Source organism: Callospermophilus lateralis, chromosome 4 (genome assembly GCF_048772815.1).
Source record: "Callospermophilus lateralis isolate mCalLat2 chromosome 4, mCalLat2.hap1, whole genome shotgun sequence".
In the NCBI taxonomy this organism is placed as follows: domain Eukaryota; kingdom Metazoa; phylum Chordata; class Mammalia; order Rodentia; family Sciuridae; genus Callospermophilus; species Callospermophilus lateralis.
This window is the reverse complement of record NC_135308.1, coordinates 97,705,082-97,725,907: the sequence shown is the minus strand read 5'-3', so window position 1 is coordinate 97,725,907 and position 20,826 is coordinate 97,705,082. Positions and strand designations below refer to the sequence as shown.

Sequence of the window (20,826 nt, the reverse complement as noted above, 5' to 3'; positions counted from 1 at the left end):
CTTGACCGAAGATCCAGCTTCATATTAAGTTGAGTTCTGTATCCTTGTAACTGCAATCCATTAGTCCCTGGATCGTTACACCTAGAATACAATATTCCAGAAGTGATAAGGCAAATTTTACCATCACATTCTGGACAGTGTTTCTGCTAATGTATACAATGCTCACATCAGCTTCCCCTCACCTCCTGCCAGTACTGGGGATTGGACCCAGAGGCACTTTTCCACTGAGCTACATCCCAGCCCTTTTTTTTTTTTTTTTTTTTTTTTTATTTTTTAGTTATCGGCGGACACAACATCTTTGTTTGTATGTGGTGCTGAGGATTGAACCCGGGCTGCACGCATGCCAGGCGAGCGCGCTACCGCTTGAGCCACATCCCCAGCACCCCCCCCCCTTTTTTTTTTAATTTATTGATATCGAGACAGGTTCTCACTAAGCTGCTGAGGCTGACCTCAAACTTGTGACCCTCCTGCCTCATCCTCCCAAGTCTGGGATTACAGGTGTGCACCGTTGCACTGGGTCCCCATCAGCTTTTTACCCAGCCTGTCACACTTGCCTCCCTGCCTGTAGCAACCCCAGCAAATCAACAAAGGCTTACCAATCCCCACAACAGAGGAAAGAGTGAGCTTGTCACATTTTTTACTTTAATTCCAGCTTCAGGATATATTTATGTCCCAGTCTCCATGTTCCTGATCTAGAGTACATACTTTGTTTCCCATAAATAATGATTTTAACTCTTTGGCTTAAAAAAAATCCTGACATTTATTTTAGTAACAGAATGGAGTTGGTTTCACAGAATGTTAAGTGAATATGTCTGGCTAGTTTGTTTGACTTTATAGGAAGAAAAATGACTTAACATTTTAGCTTTATAATAGAAATTAAGAAATATTGCTACAAATTCAATGTGTATCATGAAATGTTGCCAACATCAGTCCAGTAAATTACATCATAGAGCATTACAACTATAGAATGATGCTTGTTTTTCTGTCAAAGTCATGAATCCTTTCCAAATGATCTTTGTCTTGGCAGACTCATTTTTAAAAACTTTTTAAAATATCAAAATTGGGATCATAAGAATTTTCAAATTCAAGTAAATAGCCCATGTTTCATTTCCTAAATTGATTGGTGAAGTATTATTTTATGGCTTCATGTTCTTATTTTCCTATCATCTGATTTTTTTGCATTCTTCCCAGCTCCTTATAAAGTAACTAAGAAGACATCCTGATTTTTCCCTTTCTTTTCTTTCTTTTCCACAACAAATTGATTAGCAAATTGCTTAGCAAATCTTTCAGTAAGTTAGCGAGGCTCATTTCTTATGCCCAAGGAGACCCCCGACACCACCCCTGCCCCAGTTCACATCTCTTCCTTGGGCTATTGCAATAGCCGCCTAACTTGATTCACTCTCCGTCTGCAAGGATAGCCAGAGTGATCTTTTAAAAACATTTATCAGATTACATCACTCCAGTGGCTGCCTGTTATTAAAACAAACTCCAGACTCTTTCCAGGGCTCAAGGACCTGATTGCTGTCTGCCTCTCCATGATCTTCTCTCACGTGGATTCCTCTGATCCAGCTACACCAGAGTCCTTGGGGGTTTTGGGTGGCTGTACTGACTCCCGGGGATGCAGGCAGGTGTCACTCTAGATCATACAGTCCCATAACATACAGGGATCACTGTGCCCCAGCACCAGTAACATCCGTGTTTGCTTTTTTCCAAAATAAAAACTATTTAATTTGTTCTTTTTAGATATACATAACAGAAAAGTGTATTTTGACATATTATACATACATGCAGTATAACTTATCCTAATTTCCAAGAAAAATAAAAGGAGACACAGAGACAAGATGCAGAGACAGGAAAAGAAGTGACTGTCCCTCCAAGCAGACCCATTTATTTATATCAATAGTTACATTAGGTCATTAGTACCATGATTACATTATTATTTAGTAATCTTTTAATCCCAGGTGCTGGATAATTGAGATCAAAGTCCAGGCTGATTACTGGACTGATTATCTGACACAGAGGCCTTTTCTCTAAGGACACTGGGTTGGGTCTCTGATTAACTTTGTGATTGTGGTATGCTTAGTGACTAGGAAGTTTCTACTACACCTATATAGTTATCTTACTAGCTTCCAGGAGAACTGCCGAGCATTCCAAGCATGGGAAACAGAGTGCCAGTTGCCCCCTGGAAGTTTGCTCACCAGAGGAATGCTTCCCTGTGCATTTCTCGGTCAGAATACCTACAAGTCCCTGTGTGCCTGAGATGAAGGTCAAAACTGATAAGACTCTAACACAGAGTTTCCTCATGAAGGACATTGCTACAGCAGCCAGGTATCCTGTGTCTTTACACAGAAGTTTCTCAGCAGTCAGGCAATCTGTGTCTTTGCACAGAAACTTCCTAGTCACTAAGCATCCCACAATCACAAAGTTAATCAGAGACCTCAACCCAAACACAGAACCCCTACACTAATTAGGATGTCATTCTTGTGGTTGAAGATGATGTACAGTTTCATTGGTCATGTATTCATATATGAAAATAGTTATTCATTCTACTGTCTTTCCTATTCCCATGCCCTTTCCCTTTCCTTCATTCTCCTTGGTCTACTCCAGTGAACTTTTATTCTTCCCTCCCTTCCACCCTTATTGTGTGTTCGCATCTGCATATCAGAGAGAACATTCGGCCTTTGGTTTTTTGGGATTGGCTTATTTCTCTTAGCATGATAGTCTCCACTTCCATCTGTTTATCAGCAAATGCCATGGCTGAGTAATATTCCATTGTGTGTGTGCGTGTGTGTATGTGTGTGTTTGTGTGTGTGTGTGTCTATATATATATATATAAAATCACATTATATGATAAAATATTCAACATCTGTAGTCATTAAAGAAGTGCAAATTAAAACCAAACTGAGATTCTATCTCCCTCCAGTCAGAATGGCAATTATTAAGAATACAAGTGACAATAAATGTTGGTAAGGATGTAGGGGGAAAGGTTCACTCATACATTACTAGTGGGACTGTAAATTGGTGCAACCATTATGGAAAGCAGTATGAAGATTCCTCAAAAAACTTGAACCACCATATATGAATATGTGACCACCATTTGACCCAGCTATCCCACTCCTCGGCATATACCCAAAGGACTTACTACAGTGATGCAGCCACATCAATGTCTATAGCAGCTCAATCCACAATAAATAAGCCATGGAACCAACCTAGGTGCCCTTCAACAGATGAATGGATAAAGAAAATGTGGTGTCTATACACCATGTCTGCTCTTCTCACAAACACCAAACTCATTCACACAAGATCTTTGCTTTCGCTTTCAGCCCAGGACACAATTTTCCCAGCTTGTTCCTTCTTACCCTTTGGATTCAATTCCAATGTCAACTCCTCTAGAAGGCCATGCCCAGACCTCATTTCTAAAATTGCCTCCTCTACCAATACTCCTGCCAGTCTTATTCCTTATCCTGCTTTATTTCCTTTTTAGCACATATCACTATGTAATATTATTTATTCATTTGCTTACTCTTTTTTTATTTTTCTCCTTCCCCAAAATTCCCTAAGAGCAGGAATTTTGTACCCCGACCACCTAATAATGCCTCAGATTCAATCCTCATCAACAGAAAAAAAAAAAAAAAAGAAAGAAAAGAAATCAACAAATCAGTATCTATAATAATCATCATGTGTGAAATAAATATCTAAAATATTTTTTTCTTATTTAGGGTTAGAGATTCTTTAAAAAAAAAAACTTCAATTTGGGAGGACAGTGATTATTTTTTCCTATGTCAAGTTTCCCTTTTCCGTTTGGGAGTTTTGTTTTGTCTTTTCCAGTGCTGGGGATTGAACTCAGGACCTCAACATGCTAGGCAAGTGCTCTGCCCCCGAACTACATCCACAGCCCTGGGGGTTGCTTTTACATTTCACACCTTTTACTTTTATATAGTACAGGGAGATATGGCAAGTTTAAAACTAAGCTAAAAACTAAGTCACCACCTAACTCTCTCATAAATTTTGAGAGGGTGTTTTTTTGTTTGTTTGTTTGTTTGTTTTAATGAACAGAGTATTTTAGTCAAGCTCACGGTAAAGGTGCAGTTTCTCCTAGCTCAGATAGTCATCAAAGCAAGAGAGGGCAGCCTCTGACGGCACCCAGAGAGAGAAGCCCCCCTTGACTTTGAGAGGATCAACCCCTGAATCTACTGGAATACAGAACAAGCGTCACCTTTCATCAAAAATACACACCAACATATTTTCAAGACCAAGAAGAGCTGAAACAATGGATTGTTATTTTTTTCTTTTTAAAATCACACTTTGAGAGCACTACATCAAAAGTTCAAAGTAGAACTGAGAAGTGGACTCAGAGACAAGTGACAAGTGAGTATGTTGAGGATTACACCCAGATTTTAAAACATGCTTTTATTTAAATGTCTGGAACCTATGCATACCAAGATTGAGCATCTTTACTGGTCATCTACAAACCCTCCTTTTGGTCCTGTTGCATTATTTTTTCCAGACTGTTTGGAGTCAACTTTTGTTTATAGTATCTATCACATTTATTTTATTTCCCTATGTAAATCCAATGTGTCAGTCCTGTTTTATAATAATTCTCAGTTTTATATCCTGCCTAGGAAGATGCCCTCCACACTGACATTTAATAAACGTTCTCAGGAACTTTCTCCTTATTAGAATTCACTCTTTAACGGATCCACTGAGTCCTTGTGTTCTAGGGTAAAGTTAATGAAGGGAAGAGGAAAATATAAGATGAAAGAAAATATGTAGTATTAGAATAAGACTGAAAGACTCTTTTTTTAATATATACTTTCTTAAGCTGTCTACGGATCTTTATTTATTTATATGCAGTGCTGAGAATCAAACCCAGTGCCTCATACATACTAGGCAACCACTCTACCACTGAGTTACAACCTTACAACCTCAGCCCAAGACTGAAAAACTCTTACTTTTTAATGTTAAAGAGAGGGGTTTCTTTGGTTTTTGCAGTGCTGGGCATCAGACCCAGGACCTTGTGCATGCTAGACAAGTACTGTATCACTGAACTATATCCCTGTCCCACAGAAGCAGATTTAAAAGTAACACTAAGTTACCGAACTTTTCATTACCATATTGTTAACATTAAGAAGGAAAACAAAACCACAAATATTGATTTAATTGCAATGGGATAAAAAAATTAATTTCAACTTAGGTAATTATTTCATGTGAACCTTTTCCATAAGAGCTGTAAATTTCATGGGATTCTAATATAATTTGTACCTAAATAGTTAATAGGGAATTACAGTAAACAGTTATTTTCCCTGGTGGTATAAGAATAAAAATAACCAAAGGGAGAATTTTTACAGAGCTACGTATAATAATAAATTTCAGATACTTGTCTAAGACAGAAATGTCCTTGCTCACATACCACAAAATGGATGATTGGATTAGAGCCTGTACTTCTTAATACTTTATGAAAAGCCCATAAATAATATTTTTCTCCAAAAGTGACTTAGGAATTAGATCACAGATCCTGTAAGACTTCTGGATACATTAAATTAGACAATTGAGTTCTCTTGCTGGAGCTAGCATGCTTTGCTTATAAAGACAGACACAAAGTCTAGCACAACCCTAGACACCTTCTTAGCATCTTTCTCCTTAGGCTTACTGGGGAGATAGAAGTAAACCTAGAATCTTCTCTCATTCACACTTGTCATTTCCTTGTAAATGCTGGAACTATTCCAAAGCAAAGAGCAGATGACAGCAAAGACTTCAAAAGATAATGGCTCCTAAGGAAGAGCAAAATGAGAAAAATATCCCATCAGCTATCAGAAACTTATCACACAAGTCTAATAATAATACAGTGTGGCATTTGCACAGGAATAGACCAATAAGCCATTGGAACAGAATAACCCAAACAGGGACCTGTGCCTATGTAGAAACTTGATTTATGACAAAGCAGGTATTAAAGATTAGTGGAATAAAGCAGTTATCATTCAGTAAATGTTGATGTTAAAAGAACTGGCTATACAATTTTGTGGAAGAGACATTATAGGAAAAAATTCAATTATATTTCTAACTCATACCAAATATACAAAACAATTCCAGGGAGAATTGAACATTTAAATGTAAGAGATAAGGCATAAAATATTCAGAAAACAATACAGGTGAAAGTTTTTAAAACCCCACAGTAGGAAAGGACTTCTTAAGAATCAAAACACATAATCTATAAGCACAAAAGAATAATAAATCAACCAAATTAAATTATGCACTTTTGGGCTGGGGTTGTAGTTCAGTGGTAGAGTGCTCGCCTAGCACATGTGACACACCGGGCTGGATCCTTAGCACCACGTAAAAATAAAAAATAAAGATATTGTGTTCATCTACAACTAAAAAATATTTTTTTTAAAAATTATGTACTTTTGTTCTTTGAAAGACACCACAGAAAGACTGAAAAGACAAATCAAAGACTAGAAAAGATATTTCCAACACATACACCTGAAAAAAAGCCTAGTATACTAGGCTCTTGTCTCCTTTAGAAATAGAGATAGAGAAATGTACTGTTAGAAGGCCAATAGGGTAAAGGAAGGGGATCAAGGGGGAGGGGGGAGGGAGGGGCATGGGAAAGTACTGAGGAATCAAATCTGCCAAATTGTGCTATGTCCATGTGTAAATATACCACAACAACTCCTGTATTCTTGTATATGTGTGTATGATTGTGTGCATTTATATATATGTGTACGTGTGTGTGTAGACACACACACACACACACACGCACACACACGTACACATATATATAGTTTTTTTGGTACTGGGGACTGAACTCAGGGTGCTTTACAACTGAGGTACATTCCCAACCCTTTTCATTTTTTATTTTGAGATACCATTTCACCAAGTTGCTGAGGCTGGTCTCAAACGTGCGATCCTCTGCTTCAGCATCCCCAGTTACTGGGATTACAGGCCTATGCCACCACACCCAGCTTATATATATAATTGCAATATATTAATAAAGATAATAATAATAATAATTAAAAGGAAATCAATAGAGTAGAACAAACAAACTCGGAGAGAGAGGAGGAGAGGAAAAGCGAAGGTACTAGGGAGTGAGACTGATCAAATCATGTGCACAAATGAATTTGGCATAATGATTTCCACCATTGTGTATGATTATAATGCATAAATAAAAAATAAAACGCAAATCAACAAATCATGAGGTAGAAAATAAAAAAGAAATATTCTCCTAGAAATCAATAAGAAAAATATAAACAACCCAATGGAAAAGGGGACAAAAGACATGAGAAGTATTTCGAGGAAGGAGAACCACAAATGCCCATAAACATGGAAGATGCTTAAGTTCATTAGTAATCATAAAAATCCCAACTAAAGCTACAGAGGGACTCTTTCACTTCTACCAGGTGAGGCAAAAAGTTCTGAAGTGGGACCATATAAATCACTGAAAAGGAGATGGAACCAATGGTGGCTTGTTCCTTACATATGCTACAGTGTTGTTTTACTGTAAGCTCAAATAAGTTTTTAGAATATCATTTGTGGTGTCTCTCTAGGCGGCCATGGCAGTGGGTTTCTACAAAGCAGGTCTGCACTTGCTTCTGACAGATGGCTGCAGGCATGATCAAACTGGGAGCACCCAAAAGGAAATTCTCACCCTATTTTGGATTTTATCCCCTACACACATGCACAGGCGCACACGCTCAGTGTGAACAGTCGGCAAATCTTGGTGACAGCCAACTGGAGAGCTATGAAGCCAGAAGTTTCACAGAGTCCCCTGCTGGAGGAAGACAGTGCATCTGGTCTCCATGATACTGCATGTGTAGTCCTCTGGGACCCTGTTGGTGGGGATTCTAAGCTTGGTCTTCTATTTCCTCTATCTGAAGTAGCCTATAGACAGATGCTCGATTTTACCTGATGTGGCAAATGCACTCAAGACCACAGTCAGCCTGATCCCTGCTGACTTCCAAGGGTTCCTGCTTTCACTCTCAGCTGCTGAGCACCCTTACTTCAGTCGATTTCATTCATGCATCTTAAGAGCCAGTTTTTTATATTTCAATCAGTATTTTCCACTATTGCCAGCCAGGAAAGCTAGCTGCACAACCTAAACCACTTTACTGACAGAATTAAAGCCAAAACTCACTGTTGTGAAACATAATCATATTACTTTCCTGCTCTGAAATCTTCAGTGCTTTTCCCATGGTATAGAGAAAAAAGTTCAAGCTTAGCACTTCCCCGAGAGGCCCAGCCCTTTTCAAGAGGCATGAGGGGAGCTGGCAGCGTGGCTCAGTGGTAGAGCGCTTGCCTGCAGGTGCAAGGCCCTGAGTTCATTCTCCAGGATCACAAAAAAAAAAAAAAAAGAACAAAGTCTTGAGGAAAACTTTCCCAGAGGAGAAGCAAAATGGAAATTGAACTGAATCAGCAGCAACTCAGAGGAAAAACAAGAGAGTGCAGGAAAACAGCAATGAATCCTAATTAGCAAATTCCATAGCAAAGGAATATTCAAACCTAGGAAGGCAGAGCTCAGTGTCCACGGGTCAGATCAGCAAGTGAGAAGCCAAGACTGCAGGGCGAGAAAGCTTCTCAAGGCCAAGAGAGTCAAGACTCAGAGCGCAGTGGGAGAGACCAGGCCCATCATTAGCAATATTGGCCCAACTACTCAGAAGGCCAGTGGGCACCGAGGATCCAAACTGAAGGGCCAACTGGGTAACATGGTCATAAAAGGAGTAAGATAAATCTGCCACCTTCCAATTCACAGAAGCCCCAGAGGCTCAAGCAAACCCTCAAACACACCAGAAGGCCTGAGAGCAGCGCCTACCTCCAGGTCCGTGTTAGGTGGAGGTAGTTCTCACCATGACACTGGGCTTGGCCTTCACAGGCAAAGCCTCCCAACCATGGCCAACCTCACTGCTGTCAGCCGGGCTGAGGCCTTGGCTGCAGGGACTGACAAACTTCTCAGCACCAGGCCTTCGCCATCTGGCCCCACACCACCTCTCCTGGCTCACCTCCACCTCTCCTGTTCCATCTACCACCTCCCGCCACAACACACAGGCTGACAAGCAGCAATCACTCCAGGCTTCCCTCCTGCACAGGCAGCTCCCTCTTCCAGAATGACTCGGTCCCTCTTCTCTCCCTGGAAAATCCCGACTCATCTTCAAAACTCCCTCAAATGTTGCCTTGATTCCTGTAAGTCGAGTTTGTATCACTCCGCTTTGCGGTTCTGTCAAGTACAGCCAACACATTAGTTTTAAGATATTTTTAATCATGATTTATTAGCAGTATTCATACCATCACATTGATCAATCACTGAATGCTTAGCATGCATCAGGTGCTGTATTAAATGCTTTACATGTTTTTTTTTTTTTCTCTACCACGCACTGTTAATATTGTCCCCAATTTTACAGAAGAGGAAACAGGTTCACAGAGTTTGAAGTATTCACCTAAAATTACACAGCTACTGAAGGGATTCAAGCATGGTTCGTTATGACTCAAAAGTTCGTGATATTTTCAATTAAATAACATAATCAAATTTGTTTATCTCTGCTGCCTCCAACAATAACTTAAAAGGCTATGCCTTCCTCCTTGTTATACATAGTATAATGCCTGACATAGAGCTGATGCTCTCAAAATATTTCATACATGAATGAATACATCACCAGCATTCTAGAACATGAACTGTATCTCAGAAATGATAACAGGATGTTGCAACTGTCTTTATCTCACTCTCAACTAGGGTATACTGGATGGCTCATATTGTCCAGAATGATAGGCAGAGAGAGGTCAGCTAGGTGAAGACTCGGGTACAAGGGATCAGGCAGGTCAGCACAATGTCTGTTTCGCAAATTGGTTTAATCTAGTAAAACAAGTACTTACTTTAAAAGCAAGTGGGGTATTCTAATCTCCTTTCAAAATAACTGGCTATCTCAATCACTTCATTTTTATCTTTTCCTAGCCCAATTCAATACAATGCCATAGAAGGGATGAAGAGAATTCACAAACCTTATGGACTCCTGGGTTGATTAAACTCCTTTTCTCTGAAGGAGGTTCCAGTCTTGCTCCATTCTACACAATTGGGGAAAGTAAGTAGCTGCAGAGCCCCATGACTCCTTCAATTAAATCCTCCAGAAGTTTCCCACATTCGGAGCAAAAGCCAAAGTCCTGGTAACAACCTAAACACTGCTACATAATTTGAAACTCTGTTTCCTCTGTGGTCTCATCTACATTCACCCCTTAGTTCTATCCCGGCCAGCCCCTGGTCTCCTTGCTGTTCCTTCTGAGTGAAGCCACCTCTGAACATCCTATTAAAACACTGAAGGCACAAAATACATCATTGCTATAGGGAAGACTGAATAAACCGTCTCATCTTTACATCATGACTGTTGGCTCATTGCCATTTACTCTGATGTCCATTTTCCAAATTTCTGAATCACATTCGCATCACAAATTTAAATAAATCTTTAATTTTTTTTTTCACTTGGAATTGATCAGTGATGACTGAAATGTCATGGGTTGAGTTTTTCCATTGCTTTTATGGGAAATGACTTACAGTGACCATTATCTAAAAATGTAATTTTAGTTTTGAGACCCTGTTCTAAATTTTAAGAAATAATAGCTTGTATTATACCAAGCACTTTAGTGTGATTTACCAAGATATATTATTTATTTTGCTACAACTAAAAAAAAAAAAACAATATTCAATTGTAAAACTTGATGGAAAATAACTACAGTAATTAGACACCCTGAGAATTTTCTTTGAAAGGATTCTAGTTTTAAGATATTTTAAAATGGGGCTGGGGATGTGGCTCAAGCGGTAGCACGCTCGCCTGGCATGCGTGCGGCCCGGGTTCGATCCTCAGCACCACATACAAACAAAGATGTATTGTCTGCCGAAAGCTAAAAAATAAATATTAAAAAAAATTCTCTTTAGAAAAAATAAATAAATAAATAAAATATTTTAAAATATTGATTAAAATGGACCTTCTTGTTTGTTTAGATCCCTGGAAGTAAGATCACTAAACTATAGTTCGTTACCAGCTACCAACATTAACCCGTGTCAATTTTTTTAAAAAATCCAAAGAGCCAACAGTAAAAGCTACTTTCTTACAACTAGTTTGGGAGTGCAGTGTCCTCCTCCCTCCCTCTCCACCCCACCCTCTAGTGTCCTCCCTCCCTCCCTTCCCCCTCTCCCCCCCTTCCTTCCTAATTATATTCTGATATTTTGAGCTTAAAGGCTCTGAGCACATAAGCCATAGAAAAAAACAAACCAACTTGTGATTTAAAGGGGGGAAAGTGGCCATGCATGCCAGTATCTCCACCTCAACAGAGAAGTCATGGACAAGATCAAGCTCATTCTGTCTCCATCTAGTTACCTCACCCGAGGTCAATTTGGGAAAATCACCTACAGCCATCTAGAAAATTGCAATCAGTGAGGCTTATCAACAGGCCCATCCATGTCACAATGTAAATCTTTTTCCATTTCAAAAATTGATGACTAAGGGCTCTTGAGTGGTGGCATTTGATTCCACATTACTCTGCAGCATGTAAGCAAAAACAAAGACCCATGATTCTGAACCTTCTATTACAGACCCACGCCACACTGTGAAACAAAACATTTCTCAGGAAATTGCTAGTGTTATTGCCTTCTTCCCATCAATGTAAACAGCTTTCCTATTTTCCATTCTAGATTTAAAGATAGGAGCATGGCAGTTAAACATTACATTTTAGAGTAGTGCTTTTTCTCCTTAAAATAATATTTGAAAACAGCATGCATAACCCCAAAGAACAACTGAAATAGCTCATGAGTTAAAGACCAATCCCTCAAAGAAATTCTTTAATATTCTATTTACAACCTTGTAAAGTTAGCATAAACAACTGCAAACAGAATTAAGCCAACAAAGGAGACAAAATAACTGAGTTGGGGTCTACTGGGGGTTGAACCCAGGGTCGCTTTTCCACTGAACTACATCCTTGGTCCTTTTTTATTTTAACATAGGGAGGGTCTCTCTAAGTTGCCGAGGGTCTTGATAAATTGCTGCAGCTGGCCTCGAACTTGCGCTCCTCCTGCCTCAGCCTCCTGAATCACTGGAATTACAGGCATGTGCCACTGTCCTGAGACAAATAACATTTAAAAGAAATTTTAAACAACCCTCAAGAATGGAACATGAAATGCAGTCTAATTTAACCTATCTCCCTGTCTAATGCAGCTATGTTTTTGATGGGGTTTATTGGTTTTCAAAAAGCTTTACAGTGGCTTCATTTCCACAAAGTAGAGGAGACAAGTTTTAAAAGACCATGCAATCAAGGTTTATCATTAGTTCATAACTTCCCAGCTTTTCTTACTGAACACTTCTATTCCTATGGAGTCATTTAATCCTGGAGTTGAAAATATGCAGAAGAGAGGTCCTCAGCACCAGTTAAGGACAGGGGATAAACATACTGAAGCCCGGCCGCACCTCCAGTGTCTGACTCAGCTGTGCTGGAGTGGGGTCCAGGCAGCAGTATTTTGATAAATACCACGTGGTCTTAACATTGTTCTGTATTCAAAGTCACTGGTTCCCACCAAATCTTCTAAGAAACGACCTTGGGGATATCTAGGCTCTGTTCAAAAACTTCCCATGTTGAGGCCTGATACCACATTAGAAAAATTCAGACAATGCACTACTTTAATTTTTTTTTCAGTGGGGGGCGGGGGCAGTACCGGGGATTAAACTCAGGGACACTCGACCACTGAGCCACATCCCCAGGCTTATTTTGTATTTTATTTAGAAACAGGGTCTCACTGAGTTGCCTAGCGCCTCATTTCGGTTGCCTAGCTTTTAACTCGCGATATTCCTGCCTCAGCCTCCCCAGCTGCTGAGATTACAAGCGTGCACCACCACCCCCAGCAGTGGCAATGCACTACTTTGAAGAATAATTATTTTTCAACAAGAAATGGCTATTTTTACACAGTTTAGAAAGTGATCATTGCCCCTTAACAACAGCAATAGAGTTCCAAGATCTCTGCACTAGTCCCTCTTCCTAAAAATCACTTCATCTAATCTCCACAAGCCTAGCTCCTTGTTCTCTCAGATCTGGGCTCAAATGTCACCTCCCTGGGATATTGTGCCCTATCACACTTTTCCCAATCCAGTCTCTGCTCACTAAGGGCACTTCTCTCATCTGAAGTGTGATTCTCTCCTTAGGGGCCTGATGCAACAGTGGCATACCACCCAACAAACAGCCACTCAATACAGATTTCTGAATGAATAAATGAGAGAACAAGAGATAATGAGCAGTCTAATGCAAAAAGAAAAAGTCAGATTGCCAGGCACAGTGGCACACACCTCTAGTCCCAGCCACTGGCAGGCTGAAAAAAGAGGATTGCCCAAGGCCAGCCTGGGCAACTTAGCAAGACCCTGTTTCAAAATAAAAAGCTCAGTGGTAGGGCAGTCCTGGGTTCGATCTTAATTTTGTAGATAATGTAATGAAATCCCAAAAGGAAAAGATGCCAGTCTCCAATTTTATTTTGTAATGATTATGACACTTTTGCTGACATTTTCCTATTTTCTACCCTTTTCTCCCCACCTTTGTGAGATGTTGTATTAAGATCTCAGAACCCAACTATCAGAGAGCAAAGATGGATAATGAAATAAGGTCCAATTGCCTGAATCATCCTGGCTTCTCACCAAGATCCAGAATGGACAGGATGTGATCACACTGCAGGACCAGCTTCGCTGACCGTGGAAATCCGCCAGGTATTCTGCTGATACATGTATTCCCATCACCAGCCAAGGAAGCAAAATCACTGCTAATTCACCCACAAAACCATCCACCTTTTCCCTTGGTGTTATCACACAAGCTTGCTATGGGGACGACCAAATTCCACCAGTTTCTTTGACATACACCTATGTTTCTTTCCTTCTCAGTACCCAGATAAGTAGACCCTGGGCCACTTTCCCCAGCCCCAGCTCCCAGAGTCACCTACCCTCTCTGAGTCTCTTTACTTTTCTTCCCTAATCAACCCTATTTTCTTCACACTTAAAACATCAGGATCTTGCCTGTGATACATACTTGGGAGGCTGAAGCGGGAGGATCTTAAGTTTGAGGGCAGCCTCAGGCACTCAACAAGACCCTATCTCAAAAATAAAATTTAAAGCTGGGCCCAGTGGTGCACTCCTATAACCTCAGCAGCTTGGGAAGCTGAGGCAGAAGGATGTCAAGTTCAAGGCCAGGCTCCGATATTTAGTGAGGTCCTAAGAAACTTAGGTCCTAAGCAGCTTAGATTCTAAGCAAGTTTATCAAAAAAAAAAAAAAAAAAAAAAAAAAAAACATGAATTAAAAGGACTCATAAAACCTACGCATCAATTTTGCTCTCTAAAAGTGCTCTTTCCCATAGTATCTGCCTTTGTAAATGGAACCACCTTCTGTCATCCTGAACTTCTCAACTCCACTCTCTTGCTCACTTTCCACGCCAGTCACATCCAACACTGTATTCTATCCTGACTCCTAAATAGCTCTTAGATGTGTCTCCTCTTCCCCATCCCCACTGCCACTGCCCACCCCACCACACAGAATCTACCCTCTATGACCTTCGAAGCTGCACTTGTGGCCCTGGTCAAGACATTTCACCTCTGATGTAACATGGTTCACTGAAAAGAAAGTGGGCTTCTTAAACCACTTAGTTTTGTGCCCTTGAGAAGGGCCCTTGACCTCTCCAAGACCCAGTACACACAATATCTACCTTGCACAGGGACTGCTGTTAAGAATCAGAGACAAAGCCTACAAAGCACCTAGACCTAAGGGAGCCTGTTATCTAGTTCAGTGCTTTCTTATTTGTATTATTTTCTTATCTATAAAAATGAGCAATAAGTCTCTGAATAATTTCGAAGATTCAATTAGATGAGGTATGAGGCATCAAACACAGCTACAGTGTCATTTCCTGGGGGTGGCTCCCCATTCCCAAGACAAAACAAGGCCAGCGCCCTTTCCCAACTGTATCTCTGGCACTTGACTTCATATCCCTTCTCCTTCAGCATAATGAGCTGTTTAATGGTAAGACTCTGCATCTCTTCATACCCCCCTCTCCTTCAAAGCCACAATTACAGGTAAAACTTTATGTGTGAGAAAGTCCTTTACCACATATTTCAACATGCAAGTCATTATCACATTTTCAAATCTGGAAAGCAATATCCACAAGTGCAAGTGTATTTAAGGGGATGACAGGACAGAATATTTTTAAGCCAGAAATTGTAAAAAAAAAAAAAAAAAAAAAAAAGATTTCAAACTATAGCTGTTATACATATTCACAAAAACATGGTAAAGATGATGAAAGGCTATAAAAATCTTGCTTAAGTCAGATCTGAGAAATAACTTTGTCAGAGATGACTCCTTGAGTTGAAATAAAAAGGACAGATGGAGCTGGGTGTGGCCACACATGTCTATAATCCCAGTAGTTCAGGAGGCTGAGGTAGAGGGTTGTGAATTCAAAGCCAGCCTCAGGAATTTAGGGAGGCCCTAAGCAACTCAGATAGACCCTGTCTCTAAATAAAATATATATTAAAAAAGGGCTAGACAAATGGCTCAGTGGTTAAGCACCCCTGGATTCAATTCCAGGTACCAAAAAAAGAGAGATGGTATAAATCTGAGAAAACAGGTTAAAAAAGACAGAGATGATTGAAAGTGATTGATTATTGAGGTTGTTTGTAACAGTCCCCAAAGTGTATGTCAGTAATATTTTAGATTTTTTAATTAATGTGATAATAAATGCAAATATTTCTTCTTTAAAAACAGAGAACAAGATGTGATGGTGCATTTCCATAATCCCAGCAACTTGGGAGGTTAAGATAGGAGGCTCACAAGTTCGAGGCCAGTCTCAGCAATTTAGTGAGGCCCTAAATACCTTAGAGACCCTCAAAATAAAAAAATAAAATGGGCAGAGATACGGTTCAGTGATAAAGCACCCCTGGGTTTAATCCTCAGTACCAAAAAAAAAAAAAAAAAAAACAGTAAGAGAAAAAAACCAGGTGGGTGGCACACACCTGTGATCCTAGCTACTCAGGGAGGCTAAGGCAGGAGGATCACAAGTTGGAGATCAGCCACAGCAACTTAACAAGACCAAGTCTCAAAACAGAAAATGAAAAGTGCCCCTGGATTCAATACCGAGTACTTCTAAGTAAATAAATAAAGTAAGTAAAAGAGAAATTAAAATAAAAATTTAGATATATCAATTAAGTCTTAACTTTCTCTTCACATTTATTCACATAGATTGGAAAAGAAATCAGAGAAATTTTCCCCATATGATTTTGTGATTTAGAATGTACAGATATAAAAAGAAGCTAACAATCTTTCTAAGCATGTAAAAAATAAAAATTAATTCTGTTTAAAGAGGAATACAAGCAATTTAAATGACTTTTCTCAGATCCCTAATGTAACAATCTCCAAAACTGCAGAAGTAAATGTTTATATTTGAACAATTTAACTACGGCCCTGAAAAGCTGCTGAATGCCAAGAAAGTACTTTTTCAGCAGCTGGTACCTACCCTGGTTGAGAAAACAAGGCAGAAAATGAGTTGAAGATTCCTAGAACATTGTCTAGTGTAGCCTAGCTGCAGAACGCTCCTAAGGCTGTCACACAACATGTCTTCTAAAATGCTACCAGTAGATGCTGAATCACTCTTTTCTAGGGGATCTTGCTAAATTTTTTTATTTCCAATTTTGACCATTCTTGAAGTAAAAGAAAAATTTCAAATTTAAAATTTGGAGTCTTTTATGGATATATATTTATAGTGTTACTTATTTTAGAACCATGACTCTTCTTCAAACACTATTTTGGCCTGGGAGACAGACACAGCGCTGATTTGCACATATCCCAAACATATCATCAACCAGGCCCTGAGCATAACCAGGCAGGGGTGCCCCTGGGGCCACTGAAGAACAAACACTATTTGTGAAATCATAAAACCATGGTCAAGTATTCTAGTGAACGTGATGCTGCCCCAAGTATAAAGAAATGGAGAACATTATCATGATGTCAGACATTCTCTCTCTTTTTTTTTTAGATCCTTGGTACTTTTTCTTCATTTGTGTTCCTCTGTGAACAGAACTGTAGCAGTCTTGTAATTCAGCACAAGGCAAAGTCCTAAACAATATCAGACCCGACTAAAAAGCAATTGGGCTGAGAGAGAAATAACTAGAAAAATATTAATGAATTTTTTTTCTGTTATTTCCTTCAGGCCACATTTCTCCCCTGCAATACTGTCACAGCACTGCCTAGTCTGGGAAGGAGGGTGGCAACTCTGTTGGATACTCACTGTAGAAAACAAAATGATTTTCAAAAGCTAAGTCATGATGCTAAACTGCAAGTTACTAATGTCCAAAATGAATTCAGTGCACTAGTTTCTGTTGATATTTCCCATAAACTATTCCAGTTATTTTTCAATGAATCATTTCTGCTGAAAGAACCTAGAAATAAGCTAGAGTCCTTTTATACTTGGCTTTTTAGTTTTAATGCAACAATATTGTTTTCTCTATATTCCTGAGAAATCAGAGCAGTCACAAAATGTTTTTAAAAAATGGCTTCCGTGTGACATCATCGCTGGAATATCTCAGTTTGCACAAGTATTTGGGATTGACTTTAGAAACAGAAAACATTACTTGAGACTGATTTAGCTCACTGAAGTAATGCTCCCAAATAAAGTACATAAACTTGTTTAAAGGGTAAAAATAAGTTTATGTACTTTATAACCAAATATAATGATTGCTTTATTACCCTAAGATACATTTTCAGATTACTGTGCCAATTCATTAGGAACCACAAATTGTATTTTGTTTATGCTAAAGGTAACTCAAAATACATATATGAATAAATACCATTAGGTAAAAATAATCCTGATCATTTTTTTAAACCTCCTGATATACAGAACAAAATTGCCTTAAATTTCTATAGAAAAAAATATAATTGGTGTATGTATTATTCTGCAATAAGCAGCCACTGTTATATTATTGCCACGAAATTTTTCCCATTTTCTCATTGCTGATGATGACACTGTTACAGGTAGTTACTCCCTACACTTCCTACTTTTCTTAGTCTCTCTCTGACACTAACCAATATGGACTAGTGAATACTTGAAAAAGGTATCTTCTTCCAGTATAAACTGATTCTTTTATAAGATATCTATTGTATACCTTCTATGAGTTAAGCTTTGGTTAAAGATTTTGGATGCAATGTTCATTAAGATAGATTTCTTCAGGTTCATTATATTAAATGAAATAATCCAGGCACAGAGAGATGAATATAATCTCATTCATATGTATAATAAAAAACAAAGTTAATCTCATAGAAGTAGAGAGTAGGAGGGTAGTCACCAAAGGCTAGGGGTGTTGAGGGAAAGGAAACTGGGGAGACACTGATCAAAAAAAGACATAATTACAGTTAGATAGGAGGATTAAGTTCAAAAGATCTATTATACAGCATGGTGACTATAGTTATTGATGATATATTTCTTGGAAAAAGCAGAGAATTGGTGTTCAGTGTTACCACAAAAATGATTGCTATGTGAGGTAATGCATGTGTCAATTAGCTAGATTTAACTATCTCACTGTGTATATATACTTCAAAACATCACATCATGCATGATAAGTACATATAATGTTGTCCATCAAGTTTGAATAAATAAATGGCAGGTTCCTTGACTTAAGAGCTCATGGTCTATTAAAGGCAAAAGACAACTGCGTTAAGATTTTCCACGCAGAGTAAGCGCAATGACACAGAAATATCCCTAGAAGGACTGTTTGAATCAAGCAGGATGGTCAGCTAACAATTATATTTCATGTCATGAAATAAATCCACCTCCTTTATCACAAAGGTGATGCCCTAATACTGTCTGGTTTCCACTTCTCCATCTTGGCAAAGCACTGTTCATAGGTGAAGACAACGTCAAAATCTCTCTGAGAATCACAGTCATAGTCCTGTTCCCATACTTCATAAGGTTCAGCATCACATCAGACTAACAACTAATCTAAGTTGGAAAATATAAACAAGTCCAGTGGTTGTTAAGAATAGGCATGCATATACCAAGAAAAACATAAGCCATGAATTTACAGCCTGGTACACAAATACTGTATTTCTAGTTGAGGTTTTAAACCATATTATTACATCTATTTTTTGGTTGTTTACTATCTGAATAAAAGTAAGCTATCTGAAAGTATAAATGCTTACCATATTATGTGCTAAATTAGAAGGCAGGTTGATTAGATACATCATAAATCAAGTCTTTTAGTTATAAAAACACACAAATAAGGCCTTCCCCTTCCCTACAATAAATTTACATTATAAGAAAAACATTTTTGAAGCTATGTGCATAACATTTAAAATGCTAATATGCACCCAAAAAATAAAGACTTGACATACAGAAAAGCAGTGCATATGTACACTAAAATTTATAATTGGTGACTTGCTACTCATAGTGCCTACAGAATCAGGTAAAAGAGACTGAGTGCTTTAAATAATATATATGTTCTCACAAGTGCTTGATAGAAAATCAAAGCACATTCATGATTTTCTTCCAATACATCAGTCTTTAAAAGAAGCCAAAGACCAAAGACAACAAACAATATACATGGCCCATTTGTGTATTCTGCTTTTATAAATATGGTCATTTTAACCTGAAGAGCCTCATTTGAAATGCAGGGCTGCCCACATATTTGATATATACCATTTTTTCAGACCATCTGAAGGCCATTCAATTTCCCCATGGTCAGGGTGACCTCATAAGACTTGGGCATGGCCCAGCCTGGCTCAGAGGTGAAATCAAGGCAGCAAGATCACCCAGCAAAGTTGTTTTGCTCTAACAGCCCTGTGACAAGAATGACCAAAGCCAAGGAGAATGAAGATTGCCTAGCCTTTGTCAAATGGAATTGCCAGTTCTCCTAATGACAGTTCCCTACCTCACTAAGAAGCAGTTGCATTTAGCAAAAAGCTAAGGTACTACTGATTCTACATCTTGAAACTGTGGGTCTTCAGGCACAAACATACCGGTCATCTGTGTGGATTGTGGGATTGTTTCTGAAACCTGGGTTTGAAATAACAGTTTTGAGAAGTTTGATCTATCCATTCCAACCCGGTTCTGTACGGCCTTAGAGAGCTGATACTTGAGGACTCCAGTGAATGTCCCTCCCCCACAGGCTAAACAGCCAGGGCCTCCCGAATTTCAGCTTAGACATTCATTTCTTGGGAAATTTTTCTCTTGGGGTGGAAAACAATGGACTCTTTCCATTTTTTTTTTTTTTTCTTGTCAACAAAGGACTCTAAGATGAAGTCCTTTCAATTGCATCCTTTCCGACTTCTTTAGAAATGACGAATGGGCCAGGGGAGTGTGGGGAGCGGCCGAGCAGGGAAGAGGTGACAGGCAACTCACCTCCTTCAGCTGCTCCAGCTCCTGTTTGAGGCTGTCGTACTCAGCCTCCAGCTCATCATACTGCTGTTTGAGGGTCAGCTTCTCTTCCAGTACCACCAGCCCGTACTCAGCAGCCTGGATCTTCTCGTGGGTCGTCTCTGTGAGCTCCTTGGTCAGCCTCTCTATCTCCGTCTTATAATGGTCCACCGTCTGCAACACCTCTTCTGCGGCCATAGCCCCGGTGGATGGAGGCAGGAGGGGGTGACCGGGTCGGGGAGATGGGTGCAAAGCAGGCGGGGAACGGGAGAAGCAAATGGGGAGGGGAAGCAAAAATGGAAAAGAAAAAGTGTGCCTGGATGAATGAGCAAAGCAATACCCTGACGGCTCTGCTGGCCGAGGCAGCTACACTGCCCGAGAAATTGACGCGAAATGCAACATGGAGAATGTAGGCGAGAGGCTCAGGGGCG

At 39.4% G+C, this 20,826-nt stretch overlaps 1 protein-coding gene across 8 annotated transcripts in view; it reads right to left on the bottom strand.

Annotated features, from left to right (window-relative positions):
• Bicd1 (BICD cargo adaptor 1) overlaps positions 1-20,756 on the bottom strand; it is a 229,526-nt gene extending 208,770 nt beyond the window's left edge. For all 8 annotated transcript variants that reach the window (XM_076852756.1, XM_076852754.1, XM_076852758.1 and 5 more), the window contains exon 1: positions 20,381-20,756. In XM_076852756.1, the coding sequence (XP_076708871.1) occupies positions 20,381-20,593 (213 nt within the window). In that variant the 5' untranslated portion in view covers positions 20,594-20,756. The remainder of the gene's footprint in view (positions 1-20,380) is intronic.
• Between the last annotated feature and the right edge of the window lie 70 nt (positions 20,757-20,826).